This window comes from Lissotriton helveticus, chromosome 5_1, assembly GCF_964261635.1.
Source record: "Lissotriton helveticus chromosome 5_1, aLisHel1.1, whole genome shotgun sequence".
Taxonomy (NCBI): domain Eukaryota; kingdom Metazoa; phylum Chordata; class Amphibia; order Caudata; family Salamandridae; genus Lissotriton; species Lissotriton helveticus.
In genome coordinates, this window is record NC_136065.1 from 668,170,261 (window position 1) to 668,197,882 (window position 27,622).

General features: G+C 44.5%; 1 protein-coding gene across 2 annotated transcripts in view; it reads right to left on the reverse strand.

The window, feature by feature from the left end:
- Positions 1–27,622, reverse strand: part of PALD1 (phosphatase domain containing paladin 1) — a 975,161-nt gene that overhangs the window by 310,367 nt on the left and 637,172 nt on the right. For both annotated transcript variants that reach the window (XM_078643067.1, XM_078643068.1), the window contains exons 14-15: positions 15,965–16,144; positions 13,941–14,138 (exon numbers count right to left, since the gene is read on the reverse strand). In XM_078643067.1, the coding sequence (XP_078499193.1) occupies positions 13,941–14,138; positions 15,965–16,144 (378 nt within the window). The remainder of the gene's footprint in view (positions 1–13,940; positions 14,139–15,964; positions 16,145–27,622) is intronic.

Below are 27,622 nucleotides of genomic sequence, written 5' to 3' on the forward strand. Positions count from 1 at the left end.
CAATCGTCTAAGTATGGGAAGACGTGGATATGTCTTCTGAGGTGTGCTGCTACTACTGCTAGGCACTTTGTAAACACTTGTGGTGCAGTTGTGACCCCGAATGGAAGGACTTTTAGTCCTTCTATTACACATCTGAGATACTTCCTGTGAGAAGGATGAATGGGAATGTGGAAGTAGGCGTCCTTGAGGTCTAGTGTGGTTAGGAAATTGCCTTGTTGCAACAATGGGAGTACTTGTTGGAAAGTGATCATGTGAAAATGATCTGATTGTATAAACAGATTGACAGTCCTTATGTCTAGAATTGGTCTTAGTGTTCTGTCTTTTTTGGGTATTAGGAAATAGAGTGAGTAAACCCCTGTTCCTTGATGTTTTAACGGAACTAGCTCTGTTGCATCATTTTGCAGCAATGAGAGAACTTCTTGTTGGAGCAGCGTTAGATGTTCTGTGGACATTGGACGCTGTCTGGGTGGTATATGTGGAGGGGTAGCTGTACGCTCTAGGCAGTAACCATACTGGATAATTTGTCTTACCCACTTGTCTGTTGTGAAGGAATTTCAGACAGGTAGGAGGTGTTTTAATCTCCCCCTACAGGAGTGGTATGCTGTTGGGGGAGCTGAAGGAAGTCACTGTTTAGTGGTGGAAGAGGATCGATTGTTGTTATTACCTCGACCTTGTCCTTTATTGTTATTCCCTCTGTAACCACCTTTAAAATATCCTCTATTGGAGGATGTTTGCATATTGTTTTTAAAGGAAGTTGAATTGTCTGCTCCAGTTTGTTTGGAGCCTCCTCTATAAAAGGAGTGACGAAAGGAGCCTCTTGGTTGAGTGGACTGCAAAGCCCCCATAGATTTTGCAGTATCAGTGTCTTTTTTCATTTTTTCAAGTGCTACGTCTACCTCTGGACCAAACAATTGCTGTTGGTTGAATGGTTGATTTAAGACGGTTGTTTGCACCTCTTGCTTAAACCCTGAAATGCATAACCACGCATGTCTTCTAAGGAGGACGCTAGTATTTATTGCTCTAGATGCAGTGTCTGCTACATCAAGAGCGCACTTGATTGAAGCATTTGAAATACGCTTACCCTAAAGTATAAGGTAATTTGCCTGTGCCAAGGTCATTTGCCTGTGCCTTATATTGGTCACGTAGATGTTGTAAAAGGGTTTCTAACTGGTCATAATGAGCCCTGTCGTATCTTGCGAGGAGGGCTTGTGTGTTAGCTATATGCCATGTATTGCTCGCTTGTGCAGCTATCCTTTTGCCTGAAGCATCTATTATTTTTGATTCCTTATCAGGAGGTGGTGCCTCACCTGATGTCTGTGAATTTGATCTTTTTCTAGCGTTTGACACGACTAGGGAATCTAAGGGTAGGTGACCTTTAATGTAAGCAGAATCCCCAGGAGCGGACCTGTACTTTTTTTCTATTCTTGGATTTATGATCCTAGCTCATACAGGATCTTTAAACACTTCTGGGGCATGCTTAATGACCCCTTTAATCATGGGTAATATTTTAACAGATTTTTGTGATTGCTTAAAAGTGTCTAACAAAAAATCTTCCTCTGCCTCATCTGAGTGCAATGTTACATTATGAGAGATGGCAGCCCTATTAATTAGTTGTCCAAACCCAATATTATCTTCAGGAGGAGATGGTTTGGATGGATATGTATGTGGGTCAGGGATATCTGGTACATCTTGTGGGTTTGGATATTCCCGGTCTGGTATATCAGTAGGGTATGGAAAGGGCTCATCTGGGTCTCCCCAATCCCCTATGTTATACTCATCTTTATTCTGCGGAGGTAACTGTGGAGGTGAAGATTGAGGTGGAGAATTTTGTGGTGAACGAGCAGGTGAAATTTGAGGTGAGGTGTTAAAAGGAATAGAAGGTGAAAGAGGAAGAACAGGAGAAAAAGGGTGCATAGATGATGTGGCAGAATCCTTCCTCTTGACAGGCACTGGAGTTGAAGGTGCTGTATCCATCTTCCTCTTCCTATGTGGGATAGTGGAAACATGTCCTGTTTCTGGATCTATGTATATTCTTTTTTGCAAAGGATCAGGTCTAAAAAGCTCTTCTTCTTGAGAAATTGCTTTCGGCGTCGATTTTTTCAGTTCCGGGCCTGGGTTCTGCTTGACTCTAGCCTTAGGAGTTGCTGTATAGTCCTTTGGCGTACTTTTCGGCACCAAAGGTATTGTTTTCAGAGTCGAGGTCTGGTTCGAGGGCTTGGAGGCATCGGAAGCAGGCTTTGTAGGTTTCGGCACTGAGGATTTTGGGGTGGAGGCAGGCTTCATTTGTTTCGGTGCCGTCTTGTCTTTAGGAGTCGACGGTTTCGGAGTATTTTTTTGAACCGGGACCTCTTTTGGTTTCGGTGCAGAGGAAGCTGGTAGTAACGGCACGTGCGGTTTGCTCGGTATGGAGCTACCGGAAGGCTTTAATATTTTCTTCGGAGCCGGGCTGGATGGCGGGGCTTTCCAAGCAATGTCTCGGTCTCGACTGGGCCCGAAGTCGGAGTTTTGACCTTAGCCTTTGGTTTAGGGGTTAGGGTTGGGGTTGGGGCAGTCGTACTCACGCGTTGACCTGATGGTATGGAGTCATCGGAGTCGTCTGCCTCAGATACGATCTGAAGATCATCAGAATCTTCCTCAGGGACACATGGACCTTCGTTGAAGATATCCACCGGTTCCGGAGCTGTTCTCTGCATGTCGCGTCGACGGGCCCTCCGATCTCAAATGGTCTTCTTGGATCGAAAGGACGCACAAGCTGTGCAGCTCGACTCGTCATGTTCAGGTGATAAATACAGGTTACACACCTCGTAATGGTCGCAGTGTGGAATTTTTGCTCCACACACGGGGCATTTTTTGACTGGTGTCCTTTCCATGAGCTGTAGGACTCACCACGTGGGTAGGCCCAACGGCCCGCGTCGACAACCCAAATCGAAGTGATGAAGTAGAGTCTATATGTATATTGATGTTAAAGTTTGTTTTTAGAAAGTTTTGCGCGTCAAAGTCTGTGAAAAGTAGATTTTCGAACCGGAGTGGAAAAGTTGCATCCGAACCCAGTGGTGGAGAAAAACAACCTAAGGATGGAGCTAATGCCCATGCGCACTATCGTCCAAGGGAGGAGTCACCTATCTCGTGACTACAAAGCTTTCTTCCAAGACGACAACAACATGCAATCATCCGAGCCCAACACCAGGTGGCGATCTGATGCAAAGTGTAGAATCTGCAGCTCATATGCCTCGAACACAGTGCAGTAACTATGCAGCACCCAAGAAAATCATACTTAGTTAATATGCATCTTCACCATGGAAATCTTTGACAGGGGTATAGAAGCATGAAGGAAGGCTTCAATTACCCACCCTTAAAAGCAGACTGTATATGACTAAACACATTCCAACAACAGTGTAGCTGGGGCTCTGCTGTAGAACAAATTATTTACCTTTCTTGTGGATGTGTTTTCTAACCACAAATTTATCACACTTTGATTTCCACAAAGGTGTTTGACTCAGTCCACAACTTTACCTTCAATTGTTCCCATGTCCTGGTAGGTGTTAGCAGACTCTGTAGTAGCCTCGTCCTGCCTCCAGAAATGATAGCCCGGGGACGCATACAGGAACTAACCCTTGCAGGCAGATGTCCGTTTCAACTGGAACTCTTCTGTGCCCTCAGATATAGATGGAGCTACTGGTATTATGCGGGAGGCGAGGGCCAAAGCCTGCTTCAGGGTTGAGTAAATTATGTTGCATGAAAAGGCAAATAATGCAGCTTAATGCAGCACATTTTTTAACAGTATTCCTTCTTATTTTGTAATTTTTAAACTTGTTAACATTGTCTGGGCCTTAGGTGCACCTCATTATTTGCAATTTAACACCCAAGTATAGCAACCAGCAAGAGAAAGGTGATCAGTCACACTTTGCAGAGGACCGTTCACTGCACAACAACGTGTCACTGCTTTTTTTAAAAACTTTTGAACTATTTAAACTAGTGTTGGGAATGGCCCTATTTGCAGGGTTATCCCCGAACTTTTTGCTTCTTCCTCCTTTGTTTTTCCTGACCTGTGGCTGTTGGCTATAGGACTCTGGGCACTTTACCACTACTGATCAGTGCTAAAGTGCATATGCTCTCTGTGTAAATTGTTATTGTGATTGGTTATCCATGACTGGTATATTTGTTTTACCAGTAGGTCCCTAGTAAAGGGCACTGAGTCTGCCAGGGCTGGAAATTCAAATGCTACTAGTGGGCCTGCAGCATTGATTGTGCCACCCACATGAGTAGCCCCAAAGAGATGCATCAGAGCTGCCACTGCGGTGCCTGTGCGCAGTTTGCTAACTGCCATGTCGACCTTGCCAGTGTTCCCACTTGCCGGGCCTTACCCTTCCCTTTTCTTACACCTAGGACACGCCTATGGTAGGCCCAAGGTACCCCCCTGGGCAGGGTGCAGTGTATGTAAAAGGTAGGACATTTACTATTGTGGGTAACATGTCCTGATAGTGAAATGCTGCCAATTTTATTTTTTTCACTATTGAAAGGCTATTTTTCCCATAGTCCAGAATGGGGAATCCTGTGTGACATGTTTACCTGCACATCTTCCCATAGGAGCAAGATAGAAATTTGAAATCTGGTATCCATGAACTCAGAATTTGATAACACATCTTTTAGGAGGGATGCTTTTAAAATACTGTGTTTGAAAATAGCACTTTTGGAAGGTGGCTATTTTCTTGTTCAACCTTTCTGTGTGCCTCTGGATGTTTGTGGATTAACTGTCTGGTTTGAAAGTGACAGGAGCTGGGATGGCTCCAGGAGTCTCGGTGATTCAGCACTAGGCTGAATAGACCTATCGGCATTTGGAGTGGTGGATTGAGTAGCACCTGGACCTGAATAGGGCTGTGCCTGCCTTTCACAATTCTGGCTCCACTTCCTGTGGTGCGTCTGATGACCCTGGCCCACACTTACAAAGGAAGAAGTTGTGCACTGGCAGAGTGCACCCAGAACTGGTTTGGACTGGGTCGAGGACCCCTCACACATAGAGAACAAAGACTTTTGTATATAAATATATGGAGCTGAAACCCCTGAAAGTTAGACTACTTCGTGATCAAGAGGAATCCCTACCAAAGAAGACAGCTGAAGAGACTGAGGATAAGTACTGCCCTTGCTGTGTGTCTGGGGTTGGCCTGCAGTTTGCTGTTTCTACTGAGGAGAGAACTAAAGGACTTTGCTAAGTGCTGTGTCCCCTACTTGAAGAAGGACTTTGCTGTGTGCTGAGTCCCTCTGAAGAAAAGTGTCCAAGGGCCTGAGAAGAGCTGGCCTCCTGTTTCTGAAGTCCCAGGCACAAAAGGACTTCACCCCCAGCTTCTCTGAACTTCCTTGCTGGGAGTTCCAGTCTGCCTGGAGTGCCTGTAACTGTGTGTGAGGCCTTTTTGCTGTAGGGAGATGGAAGCGCGATGCAATGAGAGAAGCATGATGCCGCCGCAGCAGCCGCTGTTGCATCATCAAGGAAGCGTGTTGCTGATGCCGCTGTTCGCTGTCGCTTCACCGGAGAAGCGTGCCGCCGCACAGAAGGTGCTGTCGCATCACCGAAGAAGCGTGTTGCAGGGCCGTCACATCGCTGAGGAAGCGCCCTGCCGCTGATCACCACCGCAATATCCGAGAAGCGTGTCGCCATCATCGAGGGTGTAGTGGCATCACCGGAGAAGCGTGTCACAGGGCCTGATGTGGCTCAGACAACCACCGAGGTTGCCTCACGGCCGACGGGCATGCACACATCATCTCTACGTTGTTGCATCGCAGTAAAGATGCAATTTTCTCGTATCGCACCGGATCGTCGCAACGCATCAAGGCACCATCATGTCGCATTGGACCCGGAGTGCAGGAAGAACCAACGCATCGCCTTCTCTGCGACCCTTTTTTTTGTTTTGCGTTATGCATCCCAGGTACTTTGTGAGTAAAGTGTTGCACTTCATCATCTACAAGTTTATTTTTGCAACAACCTTTCTAAAGACATTCTACCTAGTTTTTGTATGTTTGATTTTTGTTGTTTTGGGCTTGTGTAGTTTAGATAAAGATACTTTATTTTTCTAAACTGGTGTGGTGTCCATTTGTGGTGTTTTCACTGTCTTACTGTGAGAGTTAATACAAATACTTTACATATTGCCTTAGGGATAATGCTTGTGCCATGCTACCAAGGGGGTGAGCAGGGGTTATCTAAAGAATGTATCCCCCTTACCCTGTTTAGAAGCAAGGGACCCTATTTGGACAAAGTTATCTACCTCTGCCAACTAGAGACCCCCATTTCTAACAGCTAGAAACACTTTTTTTTTAAAAATCTGAAGATTATGCACCAGATGAGGCAAATGCGTCCAATCAATAACTATTCAGAAAAATGACCCGGTCACACAATTGCATATTCCCAGTGGCCCTAAACATAGAGCATCAGTAACCATTTCAAAACAGCAATAGTGTGCAAAACTATGAACCTCAAAAGCACCTAAACGTTCATTCCCCAGAACAGGGACGAAAGAGCACAGTGATAAATCAGCAGTTGGATAAGAGTATTCACCTACTGAGGGTAAGTAACATGTACTTTGGATGGATACCTCTAACAACAAATTCCCCATCTTTTGAATAGGTACCAAAGCAATACATCCCAAAAGATAGAGGGTTAAAGGAGTGGACTTCACATCAGGAAGTCCTGCAGCACTAAGCGGAAAAAACAACAATACCTGTGGGCCATTTCTGGACTGCCATTTCCTTCCTAACTCCAGCAAACTCCAGGAATAGTTAATATACAAGATAAAAGCGCTCTTGGTGTACAATTCATGAAGCTTCTCCTCCTCACACAAATGTGGAGGAGACAAAAAGTGGGGAGCATGATGGACAGCCCACATGGAAAGAGGACACCATTTTTGCCAGATAGAAGCCCCAAGTCCAATGCACCAGTTTGTCTGGAAAGAACGTGTTATACGGAAGTTACACAGATAGTACCTGCAGTTCACTGACACGATGCATGGAAGTAATCTTAATAAGGAAGACAGTCGTAAAGGTCAGGAACCTGAAAGAACAGCTGTGCATAAGCTCAAAGACCAAACACATCAAGAAGGTAATTTGTAGGAAGGCCTTAAGGGCCAGCCAAGTGGTGCATAACTCCAAACTCTTCTTGCCCCAGCCCAGAAATGATGCATCCATCAGCTTTGGAAGAAGTAAGGAAAACGGTCTTCTTCAAGTCATGTTTGCATCCTTCAGTCACCACAACATGTCATGGGCTGCTTCATCCGATGTGCCTCAGAGACATCTCCAGTGCTAAGGCTACTGAAGGCGGATGTTCCACTGCAGAGCTCGCATGTGCCAAGGGACATTAGATCCCAGCATGATGCATGCAGTAAGGAGAAAAAGATGCCACAGAAAATTCTATGCCAGATTATAGGAACACGCCTGATACATTGGTGTCATAACCTAATTGTCTTGGATTCGCTGCAAGGGTTAAAAGGACCTTAAAATCCCCATATTCAGAATTTACCCTGTACACTGAATCCTCTGCAATATTTACAAATTGTATTCAGTTTTTTTGATCGAGAATGCCAAGGAGAACAGTGGGAAAATAGTTGCCCCCAGTTGATCAGGGACTGCCTGGAGCAAGCTCACCTTCAGCATTGAGTCATCAAGGTGCAGAAATAAGTGAATTCCCGACCAGCGAATTCTAGCGACAACCAACACCATTAATTTCTTAAACACCTGGGGACCCAAGATGAGGCCAGAAGGCAGGACACGGAACTGAAGTGTTGCAATTCCACAACGAAGCAAAAGAAACACCAGTGGAACTGCTGCCACTCAAATGTATGTGCTCTGCAGTCCAAGGATTAAACTCAATACCCGGGGTCCAAGACAGAAAGAACATGAGCCATAGTCAGCATTTTCTTAATTTTGTCCTGCTGAAGTTAGTTGTAATGGAACTGAGGACTGAAATCAGTCTGAGTCCAACGTCTTTTTGGGAGGCCAAGTAGTATCTGGGGTAGCACCCCTTGCCATGCTCCTCCCCTCAGAGACATGATTGCCCCTTTGAGCACCAACAAATAAACCTGATTAGCAAAAATGTTGAAAAACAGCAAAGGAGATTACTGGTCAATTGGTCAAACCTAATACATATGCTCAGGAGGATAAGGACATCAGTCACAGGTGATTTGAGTAGCACCAGGTTATGAAACAAGTCCCATCAGCCCACTGCTCTGGCCGAACATCGTCTTCTGGGAGATGATGTATTGAGGTCTGTGTCGCCAACCTACCAGTAGAGTGGTTGTACAGCACTTGACCTCTATCCAGTAGTCTCCCAGATGACGATGTTCCGCCAGAGCGGTGGGCTGGTGGGACTTGTTTCATAACCTGGTGCTATTCAAATCGCCTGTGACTGATGTCCTTATCCTCCTGAGCATATGTATTAGGTTTGACCAATTGACCAGTAATCTCCTTTGCTGTTTTTCTGTATTTGAATGGGTGTGTGGAGATTATTTGGTCGGTAAAAATTATCCCCTAGACCCTCCTTTATAAAATTGTTTCCACTAGCAAAAATGTTGGCCTAATCTGCGGAGGTCAGAAGAAAACTAGCATTGGCAAAGCCTGTAGGCCGCGCCATTAATACCTCGGGTTTGCCGAAGGTTTAATGCTGTGAAGCATGGATAAAACGGAAACCAACAAATAGAACATGCTACGACATAGGCTCTTTTCCTTTTTTTTTAATTTTAATTACTGATCCAAATTGGATCAGTAAAGAAAAAAATTAATGTAAGGCAAAGGTTTTATTTTAAGCAGGTGGTGGAAGCAACCTGGAGGACTCAGTTGGGGGGGCAACATGGAAGGTATGGGTGAGGGAGTAGCAAGCAGGGCAATGGGGAAAGAAGCAACACGAGGTGAAGGAAGCAATACAGGGGGGCAAAGTAACAACAGGGGTGTGAAAAAACATAAAAGGTGGGAGGCAGAAGGCACACACAGGGGTGAGGAACAATATGTGAGAGAGATAGATGTGGAGTGCTGGGTTGGAAGAGAAGCATATGGGGGAGAAGTGGAACATGATGCTGGGGGTGAGAAGCATGTGGTTGAGAAAGCATTGCAAGGGAGAAGCACACAAATGTGGGTGCAACACTGAGGTGGGCAGGGAGATGCACAAGGGTGAGCGAGAGCGAACGGAGGGGAAGAGAAGTACATTAGATAGGCAACCGGAAAACACATAAAATTTTATAGAGTGCTTGCCCAAAAATAAAAAAGTAGAGCCCTCATAGTAAATTGAGGAGAATACACAATTAATGAGGATATCCTCCAGGAGATGTGCAAACAGCAAGTAAATGAGATTGACAATAAAGCCAAACCAATGGTAAACAATGGGTTGACTTTAAGCCCACTGGAAGATGACAATATGTATATCATAAAAAAACAGCTTGTGCTGTCTGGTAGGCGCAATGTAAACATAGGGAATAGGAGTGGGAATAGATAGTTAAGGGAGGGTGTAATCATAATGAGCAACCTGCATCCACCACTACTCTGAAGTAACTGCCCCCAGCCAGGAGGATTAAAATGAATTCTGCCCTGTACCAGCAGCACATGACCCACTAAAGGGGCAAAAAGAGCAATTTGGCAGTGGTTGAGGTAGCAACTAGGAAGAGGAGGGCTGATCTTGAAAATAGTCACAGCCTATGCTCCTAAGACTTCTTCTTGAGCCATGATAGGGCTGTGTGGGCAGGTGCACCACCTGGGAGAGCCGTCTCTGGATGTAAGCAAGTCCCCAGGAGCAGCCCTGGAATGAACGGTATTGTTGATGACTCTTGTGGGCCAGAGAATGCAAACTTTCCAAAGAGTAGGTTGTATTCCAACACTGAGCCAGTCTTGTCCCAGGAAAGCTGGGAGCCTAAATATGGCATGTCCAGAAGGGATGCCTGTAGTACCCCTGGAAAAGCCTGCAGCGGGCGTCCAAGCATGAGGCTGAATCACTACACTTGTGCTTGTTAACATTCTGAAGTTTCCAGCCAGGTCTGTGAAATGTATTTGGCCCATTGTGGACTGTCAGGCAAATGCACTATGGATTTCATTGGGAGGGTGGACAGGACTTTTCTCACTGTCTCCCAAAGAGTAAGATTATAGAGTCCTAACAAACAAACTGCATTGAGAGAACCACACAGGCAATCTGGCAAAAAAAACTCTTGCCAAATGCATTAATGTACTTCAATTCCACAACAGGTAGGGCAGCAGGAAAGGCATTCAGAGTCACGTTGTTGAAAGAAGCCTGCACCATAAGGCTCTCTGGTGCCTGGTGCTATTTCAAATGGGCCAAGGCCCCAGGTGCAGGCCTGTGGAGCCTTGCAAAGGGTAAACTCACTGGTAATGCCGAACACTGTTTAAACTATGTCACTGACAAGGTCTCCTTCAACACTTCATTGAAGGGGAGCAAGGGCTTCGAAGAGCAAGTGTCAGCCTGCAAGATTTCTGTAAGCAGATTTGCCATAGTATCCCAGCAGGTAACTGCAGTTCCAGCACCTCCACTACTATGAGAGCCTGCAAAATAGATTGTTTCCTCTGTTGGTACCCTAATGGGGCATCCAATTCCATTGCAGGGTAGGTATCAAGGCCACTGGCATTCTAGAAGTCTAAATACAGACTAGCATCAGCATAGTGAGGAAGTAGCAAGTTGTTCACCTCCTCCTCATCATCATCATTGTCATCATGTGGAGCATTCTCAAGGCTTTGAATTCCATATGAATCAGACCCCAAAAATGTTCTCAAGCTGTTGGTAGTAGTGGTTCCTGGTAATGGAGCAGAATCCTCCCACAACTTAGTAATCTCATAACAAGACATCGGAAAAGATCGAAATGAACTCCGTTCTGTATCTAAAACTGGTGTTGGTTCAGATCCAGAATTGGTGCCTCAGGTACCGAACCGGTAAGGCCTACAGCAAAGAATTGGAGGCACTGTCTGGCGCTTGCAGGTTGTCAGATGTCAGCCCACAGGCATCAGTCAAACTGGGGTAAGCCCCAAAGGTTTAAGTCTGATTGAGAGCTTTTTCAGGGGCGGCCTTAGGCATGTGCAAGCTGTGCACCTGCACAGGGCCTCTAAACCCCAGGGGCCACCACGCCAATATTTATCCTTAATATAATAATCCTCTGAGGATGGATACATATTTGTGAGGCGGCCCCTGGCAGGGATTTGGCGGCCTCTGGCTCTGTTCCACCTTACTGAGCTCCGGGGGACTCCACCCCACCCGGACCCCCTCTTCCGGGGCCCCCTACCTACGCTCCCTGCCCAGGGCCGCCATAAGCCTAGAGCCGCCCCTGGCTTGTTAGGTTGATGTGGCCAAAAGGTACTCAAGAGGGTCCTTACATCATGTGAAAAAGCTGCAGTACAGCCTGCCTGAATGCCTCAGTCTGCCATAGTGTCAACAATGACTGGGTATAGGTGAGGCACTGCAGACAAGGAATAGGGTTGGATTTGGATGTCTGACTTGAAATTGGGCTCCTAGAGTGCCGACTGTGCAATCTCTCTCTGGAGCTGGAGCAGGAGCAGCAGGGGTAAGACTCTCACCTAGACTTCTTTTGCTTGCATTGAGACTTGTATTTCGGCTATGCCTTGGACTTAATTGAGGATCGCAACCTGGACCAGGACTGCCACTCAGATCGGGACTGGGTCCAAGAATTGGACCACGATCCCCCTCTCATGTGCTCAGCAACAAACAGATTCGCCTCACACCCCTTGATGATCTTTGAGTGCCTCAGAGAGCATTTATTGCAAGACATCGAATCAAGCTTAGATCCAAGACACCAGAAGCAAACACGCAGGTCCGTAACCGCTTCTTTCATTTGTGCCATGATTTAAATCTGTGGAGATGTGGCCTTACGGCCACAGCTGCCAACATTGGAACTGGGGACTCAGGTTCTGGTTCTAGCTGGGCTCAACATCCTGTGATTGTGGGCAAATCACTACATTTCCTTGTGCCTAAAAAATGTTTAATATAATCTAGAGCTCACACAGATAGGATGACCAACAGTCTGTAAATTTCACTGACGTCTGTTATTTCGGTGTCTAGTCTGTTGTAAGTTAAAATTATTTTATTGGACACATTTTGTCCGTAATTCTGGAGTTTGAAGGAATCTGCGATGACCCCTTTGAGAAGCCTCAGGGGTTTCACAGCAGTCATTGTTTTGGGCCAGCTCACATTTCTTTCAAGTAAAAAGGCTTCCACAGCTCTTTGCAGACTTGTCAATTAGCCCCATTGTCATTCTGTCTGTGCTGATTCTCTCATACAGAATGACAATGGACCATATTGTAGTTACAGCATGTGGTCTGTGCCTGCATCGGCCTAGGACACCACGGCAGTAATGCCTAAAGCTTTAGGAGACACACAGACCATGAACTTTAAAAAGAAGTGAATACAATATAACTAGCCGGTATTTCAAATTAATTAAAAAAAAAAGATTTTAAAAAGTACACTTTTAACCTACTTTGTAGTTTAAGAGAAAGGAACTATTTTTAGACAAATATGAACAGTGGCTGTGACTTTGTGCCATCCCTCACACTGAAGGGCACAATGATAAAGTGGGTTGACCTATAGCCCGTTGATGTATGCAGTGGTGGGCTGAAGCAAAGTGTAAATGTAACAATTTACCTGGCCATTGAATGATGCTGACTCACCAAATGCCCCTTTATGTATTTATACTATTGCGCAACTTCCTCTGATGTGTCTGTAAAACGTACCTTTATTCCTGAAGTTTTTTCTTGATTTCTTTTTTTTTTTGTCCTCATTCTCCACCCAACTAGCTCCATTCTACCCTAGAGATATTGACACACTGCCTCAGGAAACTGGATATGTAGGCGTCTAGAAGGTTTGACCTTCGCCTATCAGTGTTGTCAGATACTCAAAGGTTTTTTAAGGAGACCTGTGGGGAGCTACCTACAGGGCATTAACCAACCCATCCACATCAGGGCGCAACCTAATGTCTCCGGATGTATCTGCAAAATAGTAGGTCTTGTGTTCTGAATTTGTGTCCTGAATTTTGGCCCATTGTCCTGAATTTTTACACTCACCGTCTTGAATTTGCACCCATGCCAGTTGGTCACCCTATACACAGAGTGCTCTAATGCCTTGGGCCTTGTTCATGCCACATAAAATGCCAAATCAAAAGTGGGGAGATCAGTAAAGCACCGAAGTTTTGGGAATAGAGCTAGGGATCAATTTCTACTGGTGTGGAAGAAAAGAAACTGACGTCACCACAAAGGGAAGGTGTCTGCATATGACTCTGAAGGCAAGACACGGCCTTCACTGAGTTCTAAAGGTATCACCTACTGCTGCACAGGAGCGATAGCTGGGAAAAGGTTCTGGATCCAGTCTGACATCTGTGGGGAATTCAAAACGTGAGGAATTTGCAGCTAGAGGTATCATTCAAAGAGTGTGTGCAAGTGCAACCTACACCATGATCCATGGGGGTGGGGTGCAAAAGCCTTAATGATACTGATTGCAATGATCTATGGTGGAGGTTTGGAAAGTCCCCTGTAGGGTCGGCAGGGAGTGGTGTGCATAGAAGCATGGAGCGTTTGCTGAACAGACGGATGGGTCTACGTTGCACCGCCTGCACTGCATTCAGGCACAGAGTCAGCTCAGGCACTCAAACCAACGCTATTTCTTGGCTGAAGGGGTGCTTGGTCCTGGACTGTGCTGGGCGCGCCCAGTTAACATGCAAAACAGCGCAAACAGGGGTTGCATAAAGCACATTCTATAAGCTATTTGCATTCTTGGAATTGATCTAGAATTTTTAAGTCTATTTTTGAGTCAGCTCCATCACTCAGTATCAAAAGAAACACCGAAAAATTAAGAAATGTAATCCAACTGTCTGCAAAAGGTGTTTGAAGTGGTGTAAACCGTCTGCGGATTAAATATCTGACGTCTAAAAATGAACCATAAATCATTTAGTTCCAAGTACCTGTTCCCTTGGTGCACAGAAGTCCGGGATGGGAATCCGTTTGTAAACCAGTCCCTGGCAGGTGCTTTTGTGATGGTTAAAAATCTCTCGCATCGTCATGCAGCTCTTAAACATTTTCATCTGCTTCTCCTGCTCCAGGTACACTTCCAGCCATTTCTGTGACGTCAGAATGCTGTTTTTGACCGAAACCTCCAGCTCCTGTGGAGATATGCAAGTAACAGGTAATGCTATGTTTGTTGACTATAAATCATCCAAAGGATTTCTGGTAGTGCATTCTTGATTTTTTTCAAAACCATGACATTTTAAGCTTTCAAAATGTATACCATGCCTGCTGTTACAAATGAGCCAAAAACAACGGGCCTACTTCCATGAGGCCTACTGTTCCTCATGTTTAATGTGTGCAGCTTCATACAGCTCTGAATTTAACATTTATATTATGAAACACTTTGGCATTTCTAGTAAGGCGAAAAGTGTTAACCTAAATCCCTCCATCGCTGTTATTTCTGAGATGATTAATCGCTGGAGGATTCCATACTAAGGGATTACCATTGACATGGTACAGAATGGCAGTGGTAATTTCTTCGGAGAGAATTACAAAGAGAGCTAAAATGACACTGCTTTTCAGCGATAATACATTACCACCATTTAAGCTGAAAACATCACACTATACAAGGCTCAAAAGCAAATAACCAAAACATACAGATTACCACGATTAGACACCAATGTTTCACAGGACTGCTCGAGGATTTTGTATTTTTTTTCCAGTGGGGTGAGAATAATGAGGAAATGCAACACATTTCAATAATGCTTCGTAGATGAAGACAAGGATAAAAATTCTTAAGGTTTTTGCTCGACATTTTTTCAAACTAGGGTTGTGCTTGCAGGTTCTGTCGTCTAAAGTGACCTGGAACAGAGACGTGGTGCGTGTTTGAAACATTTCAGTCGGAATAGGTTCATCTAGACAAGTCACTGTCCAGGCTGATAGAAGGTTTCCTAACATATACAGGAAGGCAGTCATACTCTTGAGTATCAACGGGACTCCAAGAACATGCAATAGTTATTATTATGTTCGATTTGAAAATACCTCCAAAAAAATCAATCATTTGCTACCTGTTATTGATCTGCTCTGCTGCTTTTTTCCCCCAATCCCGTCCTACTCTCAATGAGTAGCCAGAGCTCAAATCCTGCCGAGGGCTAGTCCCACTCCCTGTTCCTGTCCGGCCTTGCTCTACTTTCCTTCCTTGATATGTGCAGCTAGTAGTAGCTTAGCTGCCCCTTCATGATCTGCCTCTGCCCCCACCGTGTGTCGTCACTAGAGCCACTCAAATGAGACTTCTGACCTTATCAGCCATTCCTGGCTCATCTAATGTAGGCCTCTCTGCATAGTTGTGGTGTTGTGGTATGCTTTAGTGTTGGGGGCCATACGAATGGCAGAATGTGCGTTATATAAATATGCTTTATATTACTAATTATCAATCTTAGGACTTTTGCATTTAATTGGTAGAGTATCCCTACTGGACACTAAAGTTGAAAGAATGTCTTTTTTTTTTTTAGATTTTACAAACCTTTAACAGAAATGTGCTTTTCACACATGAAAAACGACTTCTGCGTTCTAGAGCCAAAATTAGATTTGGGTCCATCTGAGAGGGCACCATGATTCGTGTCTTGAGAGTCTTGCCTAAATTATGTTTCTAATATTTAAGTATTAGCAAATTTGAAAGGCAAGAATACAAACGCTTGCTTACTTATGCAGAGACAATGCTCTAACCACATAGGGAAATTGAAAGAGAATAGGGATAATATGTTTATCTCCATCATGTCCCTTTCTCCTTTGCAATGGGATCATGTGGGTGTGCATTGACTGCTATGTAAATAACTCTCAAGATAAAACCATTAAAGGAAAGTGCAACCATAAGAACATAAAAGAAATATCATGGAAAAAGAAATTTTGCAAATAATCTTAATTAGCTCGGACAGCTTCTAGGACCTTTATGTTGGTTTGTGTCGATTCCAAAGCTACTCACCTCTAATTGTTCTGGGGACGATGCAGGCACCAGAATGGGTTGCTCCAGGTTTCCAGGTTCCCTGGGTGTGTACATTTGTTCATTGCATTCAAACACCACCTCCTCACGCAGATTTACCCAGAGAATCGTTGTATGCTTCCTCTTTGTATCAGTCAAGTAGCTCAAAACGCAGCCAATAGCCTAGGATGAGAACACATACCGTCATTAATGGACACTAAAATAAGGATGCAGAAAAATCTTCAGGTCATAATTCTCAAAATGGTTTGCTCATGTAAGAGTGATTTACACGTGAATAGTCTTAGGGTCTAGTACAAACCTTTTTTTGTGTTCTCAAAAGTTTGATTTTCAATGAGAAAGAGTATTACTCATACAAATATGTTTGTATGAGTAAATCCGTGAGCAACATAGATGGGTGGGAATGCTTTGTATACTTTGTGGGTATTCACAAAATCTTTTTGGGTCCCTTCATAATCTGCAAAGAGTAATACTTGCAAAGGGTCATAGATTTACTTATGTCAGACACAGAAGTAAATCTTGTTCCAGAGTGAGGAAAAGGAAGAGACCACACCCAAATGTCAGATGTATGGTAAGAAGGGATAGAAGAAGGAGGTTGTCCATGCACAAACATCTTTTACCAGTGGTGGTAGAAAAAGAAAAAAGTTAGCATTTGCGCTTCCTCGTTTTTCCCTACATGCAAGAATATACGTATGCAGATTGTAGAAAATGGAATTCACAAAGTTTTCCAGATGATGCCATGGAAACAGATTGCCAGGTGTTCTTTGGAATATTTTACTCAATTATAAAAAGTTGGAAACCTGGCACCATATGAGGATTTATCAAGGGGGGCAGATTATTTTCCTTCTGTTTGAAATATTTTTTTACTACATAGAAGAAAGCATATTTACGCACAAAAAGGAAAATGCTACTTACCCTGTAAGCATCTGTTTGTGGCATGTAATGCTGCAGATTCACATGCTGTACATAGTCCTGCTATATAGTGTTGGGCTTGGATTTGTGCTAGTAGTTTTTCTTCAAATACTTTTTCTCAAATCAGGAGGTAGTGGGTCTCCACCTCTTACTTGCAATAAGCATGGTCAACGGCTCCATTGTTAGATTGTTTTTCTGCATAGTGGGTAAGGATGACAGGAGCAACGTGGCACAGGAAAGAGAGAGATAGATATATGACCATCAAAGGGAAGTAGACAGCAATGGTAACTGAAAACAGCCCGCGGTGTCCAGGGAAGAGTATGGGCAGATGTGATGCCACAAGCAGATGCTTATAGTGTAAATAACATTTTACGTTCAAGGTTTTGTATGACAGTAGATACCCATTCTGTGCAAAGACTGTAAAGCGGTCCTTCCCTAAGCAGTGGCTTCCTTGTGGATGTTGCAGAAGCTTGAAAAAGGGTAGGCAGTACAGTCTGACCAACATTTGCTTGCTTGTGGGCTAATAGGTTTTTACAGTAGTGCTTTGTGAAAGTGTGTAGTGTAGACCAAGCTGCGGCTTTACAAATGTCAGCTATTGGGATGTCCCCAAGGAAGGCCATAGTGGGCCCTTTCTTTCTGTTGGAATGGGTCCTAGGAGGAACAGGCAAAACGATTTTAGCTTTTGCGTAACATGTTTGGATGCCTTTCACTATCTACCTGGCTATGCCTGATTTTAACAAAGCCTTTCTTCATGTGGTTCAGAAAAAGAAACAAACGGTTGGTTTTTCAAAATGTTATTGTTCTACCTATACAGTACATTAGGGCTTGTTTGACATCTAAGGTATAAAGATCCCTTTCTGCAACTAAATTAGGTTGCAGAAAGAAGACTGGAAGTTCTAAATACTGGTTAAAGTGGAAAGAAGAGATCACCTTAGGAAGAATGCAAAGTTTGTACAAAGGACCACCCTATCTTTATGAACCTGAAAGAAAGGTTCTTCCAAGGTTAACACCTGGAGCTCACAAACATGCCTTAGTGATGTGATAGCTTTAGAAGGAGCAGCACACACGCTTGATGAGAAAGTAGGTTTATTATAAGAGTAGAAGTACAAACATGACACCTAGCCAGGCACAGCTTTTGACTGGCCACCAAGTCTACATTGCAGAAGTCTGTCACATAACATTAAAGAAGCAAACCTCGCATAACAATACAACATGTAACACATCCCACCATCTCAATAAACCATCTCTGGAACATTTAAATACAAGAACTAAAAGGTCTGCTAAGTTACTAGTATGAGAGATTCATAGCAAACCTAATTAACTATAAATAAGGATAGAACACTTAATATATACTTTACACAATACTAAGAGCTAGCACATAACACATTTACCAAAACAGAACACTTCAGACACATAGATAATCATTCCATTTCAGAGGTTGTGTCTTGATTCAGGGTTCTAATTTGGGACCCATGAGAGTTTCCATGCTAACATTTGACTTGACACTTTTACCCCAAGCTCCCCGGTCTACATCATGACACAAGGTTACTTTCCTTACATTCCACCACTTGCCATCGCCCATACAAGTCACATATTTTATTGCAGAGAATTTTTGCATCTAAATGTGAATTGTGGGAGAATGAAGACAAGTTTCTTTGAGATGAGTTTAACTGTGCTTGCAGCAAAATTCATGACTGAAATCCAATGTTGGAAGATGTTCTGAATATTGCTTATGGTATTGAGAGTTCAACAATTTCTGTAAAAGCTTCAGATGCGGATGACTCTGGTTTTTCCGTTAATGTGTGTGCCATTGGGAATAAGGGTCAAAATGGCAGAGCGATGCAGAAGAAATATATAAATTAACTTAGATGTAGCTCTAGGGTAATTGCCCTACATGCCCAGCTTTGTGAACATGCGTTAAATGCAAAATATATGGCTGTTTATTTAAAGTGTCTGTAAGAGCAGCATAAATTAAGGAACTGTAAAGGTATTGAAGACTAGGAGCAGGATGTTGTCAGAAATGAAGATTTGACTATTGTCTGACTGCTCTCAAACAAAGTGCTCCAAGATTTCTAGAGCCTAAACAATGGTTCACACTGATGGGGCCTGTCTAAACATTATGGCTGATTCTAGTTCACCAATCATCATCTTATCTGATGTCACTCTTACAGAAAAGTGGAATGAGGAAGTGCTTTGTGGCCTGCTGTCTACCCCCAAAGATTTTGGAAAACTGTTCATTATTATGATGGGGTATTTTGAAATGTTTTATAGTTTTTGGGGCACTATATCAACACCAAAATTTAAATTGTAGACAAAGGTTGAGACATAGTGGGATGGCTCGAACTGGGAACAGGACAGTTTTGAATCAAAGTACTGATTGTCCTAATACTTGGGCTGAATGCCCATTTCATCAGTGGATGCGGGCTGTGGTTGTGTAGAAGCTATTGTGACAAGTATAAACAAGTGTATCATTCTGAGGTTGGATGTGTGAGAGGCTTTGCATGCCATTAAGCTAAACTCAGGTGCCATACCTGTTAAACACATACCAAGCCAGTGCCATTTAGCATTAAGTATGACATAAAGAAACTATTAGTTTGAATGTGTGCTGACACAATCATAGAACCTACTTACAATTCCGAGTTGGTGCAGTTGATGTAATAGCTATAGCAAAATCAGGGGACATTCAGTTATATATTGATTTATGCTCTCTCAATAAAAAAAGTATCATAGATTGTCATCCCCTTCACCGCATACAAGGTATGTTGAAAGCTGTTGGTGAGTCGATATACTTTTTGATCATTGATCTCAAGTCATTTTATCAGCAGGTTGTTTTTTCTGATTCTTCCAAGTATCATACTACATTTGTGACTCCCTTTGGCACCTTTAGATACTTAGGACCCCCATTAAGAGTAGCACCCAGGGATAGAGCATATCGGAAGCTCATTGATATTTTATTTAAGGTCATTAAAGACGTAAAAGCGTTCCAACATAACATTTTGAAATATGCTAAGACCATCCAGGAACACAATGATGATCCGGAAACAGTTCTGCAAATTCTGGGTGAGAGAGGCATGCTTTTGAAGAGCGTAGTTGACTATGTGGGTCATTTATCTCGGGATGGGATTAGCCTAAAGCCGATTTGGTCCTATCGATTAAAAGGCACCTCAACCCCATTGACAAGTATTCACTTGGATAATTTCTCAGTCTGAGTGAATACTATGTCCAGTTTATTCATAAGTATGCCTTTGTGGTTGAGCCTGTGGGGAAACTTCTATGTAAGTAAGAGAGATTTGTTTGAAGTATAGAACAAAATGAGGCACGTGAGTCGGTCCGTAACATGATAATGTCTGCACCCTCTCTCAAACCATTCAATAGCACTGCAAACTGTCCCCGGGAAAACGTTTCATTTCGTGGTTTTGCAGGAGAACGTTCCATTTCGTGGTTTTGCACCAACCGACGCGGCATCTCACAACAGAGCGAAGAAGATGAGGAAGATGCTGACACTGGCAGCTTTGTGTCTCTGAGCCTCCAAGCCCCTAACCAGCCACCTCACCTCACCTCTACTGACCTGCACCGTGGGCCCTTCCACACACGCGAGTTAGCAGGAGGCAGCGGGAGGAGCATGGAGCATGGAGAAAGCCAAGAGTCAAAAGACAAGAGCGCGGCTCCAGCTCGACAGTTTGGGGCATCACAGAGCACAGGTGAGCCTGGCTTTAGAAACCAAAGCAGGCTAAACAGCCCACAAGTACATGGCAAGTGCCGCCGCCATTAGCTGGCGGCCGCGGCTAGAGTGCACCATCAGCAGGATCACAGAGGCGGCCCGATCAGATCGGGTGCAGCCTGTGACCCACCCTGTGAGCCCCGCTTGCCCTCCTCAACCTGCCCCCCGCTCTCTGCTGCCCTACTGTCCGGCAGAGGACAGATTCACTCTGGAGGAGTGAATAGCAGTGAGCAGTATAACAACGTCCTCCTCCAAAGGACGCATTCTGCAGTTTCCCAGCACCCAGTATCTACAAATAGAAGAGAAGAGAAGCAGCTCCATCAGCAGTGGCGCACTAAGCGGAAAGAGATTGATGTGGAGCAGTGGGGTAGCTGGAGGAGCACATCCCCCGCCCCGTCACAACTCTTTACACCTACCTAAAACTCTACCAAAATCTGGGCCAATACACGTAAGCCAAGCAAACGAATAAACCCGCTTTGACTAACCATCTTCACAGTACACTTGGCCGCCAGCCACTAGCTAGAGCAGTCAAGCTCCGCCAAGCTCCACCAGCGTTCACACTCAGTAAAACTCAGTAAAACTTAGCAAAATGGGTCCCAAAAAAAAGGGTTGATGACACACGAACCCTGAGGCTCCTGCTAACAGCCATCCCGCAATCAAAAGGATTACCAGGAGCAAGTCACTCACAGAAAGCTTAAATGAAGTTCCTCAAAACGTAGAACCAAGGGGGTCGATCAGGTACTTCTTCAGGTCAAACAACACTGCCAGCACCAACCAGGGCATCACAAAGGGCGGGTAGGAGTTGGCAGTCGAGAACATACCAGTGCATGGCCGTGACCCGTGCATCACTCAAGAAAACAATTCCAAAGGGCCGAGCGTACGACCCTCACTCCACACTGTCGCACTTAGCTGTGGCTCACCACCCTGCCTGGAGATCAGCGATGAGCAGGACACAGCAAACTTGGCCTGCAAACAACTTGCCTGCAGGCCAACCAATGGCCTACCTAGTGTTCAAAATCTTTCCACTTCCACAGATAAGGGGCACAACTCTACAACTAGCAAGAAACGCGTAACAGCTCAGACCAAAACGGACTACATCGCAGAGACAAGGGTGCAAATCCATCAGACTAAAGACCATTGTCACGGCCTGGTCCAGAGCGTGGAGAGCATAGTGCCAGCACCATCCCCTACAAGCCACCGTCCGCAACCAGCTGACCAGCGCCTAGAGTCTCTAGCGACAGGGGAGCTTACTGCTTTGTTCCTGCAAAATCAAGGCCAAAAAATTGAGAGAACACTAGAATTAACCGCAAGCCTGTTGGGGTGGATGCTAACAGGGCCTCCATCGGTCGCCAACGCAAAAGAAGACCATTACATCCTCAATGACAGCCCAGAAGTAGATTTGCGGAAATCACCAACGATTGAAATAAACAGTGACACCAATAGAGCCTTACTATAGCAGGCATCTAAAATGAAAGTCCAAATAGATCTCCTGCAATTGATTGCTGGCCGCCTAGTTAACATAAGCTCCAGGGCGGAAGAACTGGAAAACAGGATCGGCCAGTATTTACTCTCCAACCAGGGGGAATGTTCTACCTCAATCCTTATGGAAAAATGGGCATTTTGTCCTGAGATCCTAACAGACATAGTAAAGACAGTCAGAGGAAGTAGGGTAATGCCGTCCTCGAGCAACACAGTCGATAGGGCGACCGCAAATAGCCACTACATGTCGGTGAGACACACTGAGGTAACGGAACCCGACCCAAAGACACCAGCCGGACCGGATAGAAAAGGGGCACTCAGGTGCAAGGATTCTGCTCATAAAACCAAAACAGCACAAGGGATACAAAGTCCCAAAAGTGGGGGAAGCAAGTTCAGCAGCGACCCGGCAATCGAACTGCAAGAACCTACTCCCAGTAAAACTGGCATTTCCAAACCACCGCTATCAAGAAAAGCAAAAAAGAAGATGAAGAAATAACTGAAAACAACAAAGTTAAGAGGGAGGCAATTACAGTTAACTGAGACCGATGGTCAACCCCCAAAGCTGGTCAGCTCTACCAAATCTTCACAACCAAAATCTGGGGCAAAAAGGCACACAGCATTGTCCCGCTTCCTGGAGAACTGCAAATACAGTCAACCATATTAAGCAACCCCATTGCAACAGGTCAAAAGCCACACATAAGCACAGGTCGGTCCCCAGGGAATAAATCAACAGTGGAAATAAGTTCTGTATCTGCTGGAAAAAAATCATCGCAACCGAGGGCAACAACACTGCCACAGCAGGATGGCTCAAAATTACTTCAGCTAAGCGTTATGCCCCAGCCCGGCACTAGGAGCATTCAAGGCCAGAGCATGAGACCCAAACCAGGATCACTCATAAGCAATTAAGGATGCATAGCCTTTGGATCAACTAAGGGTGCGCACAACCCAGGAAGGGACAAAATGGCTCAATCCACAGGTACACCAATTAGTGTCCATGAGGTAGTCCTCACCCCGAGATTTTATAGAATGGGACAGCACGATATTCTGAATCGGGGCAACATTCTCCGCCTCTTTAAACACCTCAACACCCTAGAAGAGCTACAAACTGGGGATTTAGAATGGGTGTGATTCTTGAGCATTAAGGGGGCTACACATGGCGACTCAACAGTGGTGGGCCTGAAGAAAAAGGAAATACTACAAGCGGTCTTGAGCAAATCTGCACAACTCGCCGAGTGGGGCATCGATGTCCAGACTCTGTCTCACCCAGACATCTTAGCACCAGACAAAAGGGGCAAGGGTCCTTGGTCGGCCTTGCATGGGACAAACAGCTCAGAATTCCTCGGGAAATGATGGAAGGGATCTAAGGAATGCATGGCCATCAGGATCGCATGTCAAAACAACCAAAGCGTTATCTGCACAACCCCTTCTGCCCTGGACCAAAACAGAACTTCAACAAGTACGCAGAAGTATTCCAATAGCAGCGATACCTGGCCCGGCAGGTACGCGGTTAGGGGAGGATCACCTCCTAAACAGCAATTAACCATAATCTAATGGAACATCGCTGGGAGCAGCAAGATCATTGATAATGAAAACCTGAAGCAGTTACTCTGCCTTCACGAGACGTGGGCATTATCTAGCAATCCACCGGCAGGGTTCTACGAACTCCATGTCCCAGCAATAAAAAAGAACCTCTTCGGCCACCCATCTGGCGGCCTATCAGTTTACATAAAACATGCAAGCTTCCTTGCAGCGACAGGAATCAACCTAAACTCACCTGGGCTGCAAGCCCCACAGATCGAAGGCCTGAAGCACAATTCACAGCCAATGCGCCTCCAGATAATAAACTGTACATAAACACGGCACAGACCACCATGAAAGACCAGATGGAGGCACTGACACGGAAACTAGACAACCTCTTAAATAAATACAAATTTCATCAGGTTATTTTAGCTGGGGACTTTAACCTGAAGGACCTTGACAATGCCGTACCCCAATCTCGGGGGTCAGCCAGGGCTGCACCCCTCTACGATCTACTCAACAATCACAAGTTAACCACAACTCATGCAGTGAAAGAAGCACACTCGAACTATGGCCAACCACAACTGACCTTCCGGGACATGTCAAGGATCGATTACATCATGGTCAGCGAAGCAATGGCAGCTAATTTGGAAGACTTTGCAGTGGAGGACAGGTCAGAAAGCGACCACAGGCCACTAATAGCAGTGTTCTGGCTGGAAGTACAGTCAGCTACCACTCTCCAAGTCATCGGAGAGTCCAGAGGGGACGAAAATCTTAGTCTCCTCAGGAGGATAAGATGGTCAGATGAGATAGGCACAAAGCTAAAAACAAGCATTTGCAATGCAATAGGTTTCGCATTAGGAAAGTTTGAGCTATTGGTATTGTAAATGACAATTTTTTTTATTTATGTGTTGTTTTGAAAATAGCTAAATTAATAGCTTTGTCATTTACAATGCCAATAGTTATAACTTTCACAAATGTGACACCAATAGCATTTGTAATGCAATATGTGTTGTATTTACGTGACTTAGATGTATTGCTATTACACATAACAATGGCTTTTAATTTTTTTATAATTAATTAATACAAGTTATTGTAATTTATAATGGCAATAACTTAAAATTTTGTGAATAACTTTTGTGAAGATTATGTTCAGTGTATTTTATTGTGATGAAAATCCAATAACAGAAGTGAAATATTAACATCTTTTTGTGACATTTGTAAATAAAGCTTGAAACATTGAGAGAACATATTTGAACCAGTTGTTGTTGAATGGTTGCACAGATTGATGCTGTGGTGGGGCTGAGTTATGTTGTGGTGGCGACGAGTGATGCTGTGGCGTTCAGTAATGCTGTGGTGCCCCTGAGTGATGCTGTGGTGGTGCTGAGTGATGCTGTGGTGATGTGCTAGATAGATAGAGTAAGAGCGATAGATAGAGGGAGGGCGATAGATAGATAGAGTGATAGATAGTGAGTGCGATAAATAGACAGATAGAGTGAGGGTGATAGATAGATAGATGGCTTGTGGGGTTGTGTGTGTGTGGGGGGGTTGTGTGTGGGGGTGGGGTGTGTGTGTGTTGGGGGTTTGGGGTGTGTCTGTGTGGGGGGGTTGTGTGTGTGGGGTTGTGTGTGTGTGTGGTGTTGTGTGTGTGTGGGGGGGTTGTGTGTGTGAAGTTGTGGGGGTGGGGGTGGGGTTGGGGTGTGTGTGGGGGGATGTGTGTGTGTGGAGTTGGGTGTGTGTGGTTGTGTGTGTTTGGTTGTGTGGGGTTGTGTGTGTGTGTGGTTGTGTGTGTGAAGGGTTCTGTGTGTTGTGTTTGGGGTTGTGCGTGTTGTGTGTGTGGTTGTGGGACTTTGTGTGGTGGTTGGGGTTGTGTGTGTGGTGGTTGTGTGTGGGGGTTGTGTGTGGTGGTTGTGTGTGGGAGTTTTGTGTGTGTGGGGTTGTGTGTGGGCGGTTGTGTGTGGGGAGGTCTGGAGGTTGTGTGTGTGGGGGGTTGTGTGTGGGGGGGTTGTGTGTGTGGGCGGTTGTGCGTGTGGGGGGTTGTGCGTGTGTGGGGGTGTTGTGTTTTGGGGGGGGGTTGTGTGTGTGTGGGGGGGTTGTGAGGGAAACTGGGAGAGTGTATAGGACACCAGTCGAGAGAAGGATAGGAAAAAGTATCAGAGGCAAGAGATCACAAAGGAGAAATGACATTCAAGACAACATGTGAGAGGTTGTGAAAGATGAGAAGGGGTTCGAGGGGGCTTGAATAATGTCCAGTTATAAATACGGTGACAAGGCTTACCTGCTCATTATGTTGAATTGTTACTTGCACGTGGGAGACATTATCTCGCTATTTTATGTTTCCTTCGATTATTAGGTAACTTACTTGGTCATGATATAGTCAAAGGTCAAGTGATGTATGCTGTATACATCTCTCCATGGTGAGCAGAACTATTTACCATTGTTGTCAGTGGGCTGTGCTTTGTAAGCATTCATGTTGATGCAATTCCAAATTTGATAGTGTTATGTCTTATCTCTTTGAAACTTAAAGAAAAGGATGTAATCATTGTTTCTGACTCATCGGGTTTGTAAATGCACAGTACTGCACTCATTTTCTGAACATTTTCCAGGTGGAATATCACAAAATGAAAATGTGGTCTTTAAAACCTAAAGGTTTGACCAACAGAACTGGCTCAATGTGTTTTCAAAAGCACAATTTGCCCGTATTTTCTAAAAGTACCATTAGGACGAAGGTGAGCGCCACTCTCAATTTCCAGGTCTTGTGATAACTGGGTGAATGTAGCTCTTACTATCAGTTTGACCAGGAAAGATCCAATTGTATTTGGTCTGTAGTTGTTAGGGTCATGCAGGCCAGGTTTGTTTTCTTTAAGAATGGGTGTGTGTATGCCTTTTTTAAAGTCTTCTGGAAAGACTCCTGTAGTTAAAGAATTATTGATGATTTTCCTTACTAGTGTGGAAGCAGTGGTAGTTAAAATAATTTTCTTTAAGATTTGTGGTGGACAAGGTTCGGAAGGGCAACTGGTGGGCCGTCTTGCTTTGACCTGATCACTTTGAATGAACTTTTATACCTTGTGCACCAACCTTTCACTCTCTATAAATGCTGCATACATGTAGCTGATTTTGGATGCCTGCTGGATCATGCACTTACTTAAGAGCATCAATCCTGCGCCAGATGCCTCTAGCTCGGGCACCATCAATGACCTAGTTCTTCAGGTCACCCAAGTGGTAGAGTTGGATTATGATCATGTAAAACGAGAATTCCATTTATCTAGCACAAAGTAGCCACAGCAGCATTTGTCAGTGTGGTGATGGTTGTGCATATTTCTAAGATCGTTATTTTATTGTGGATAAACTTGTTTTTAACTCATTCATGCTGTGGGCGGCACTGGGTAGGTGAAATGTGTTTCCACAAGAGCCTGGGTGGTATTAGACTCATGTAGTGTGATTGTCCTCTTCATTGCGGATTAGTATTGGTATTGCCTATCACCATTAATTTTGTGTTTGCACTTAGGGGTGTCTCAACTCGGCAGACAAAGGCTCATAAATAACATGAAAGGGTGGGTGGATGGGTAGATGGATGAATGAGCAAGTGAAAGGATGGATGTGTGGAAGAACGGATGAATGAAATGGAGTGGATGATAAAATGGCGGATGGATGGAAGAGTGTAAGGGTGGATGGATGAGTGAAAGGGTGAATGGATGATGACTGATAGTATGGATGTCTGAGTGAAAGGCCTGATGGAAGGGTGGAGTAAGAGGGTGGAGTAACAGGGCGGAAGTATGGATGGATGAGCAAAAGAATGGAAGAGTAAGAGGATGGACGCTTAAAAGGATGGATGCTGGAAGGTCATTAACCCCCAACTTTAGCAGCTACAGCGTAGGTGAGGTTCTTGAATGGCTTCTTCTGTTTGCAACTTCGCATGCAGATGAGATGTGTGTGTTAGGATGGGTGGATGGATGTGAGTGAAAAGTGGATGAATGGGTGAGTAAAATAATGGGTGGGTAGATGGGTGAATG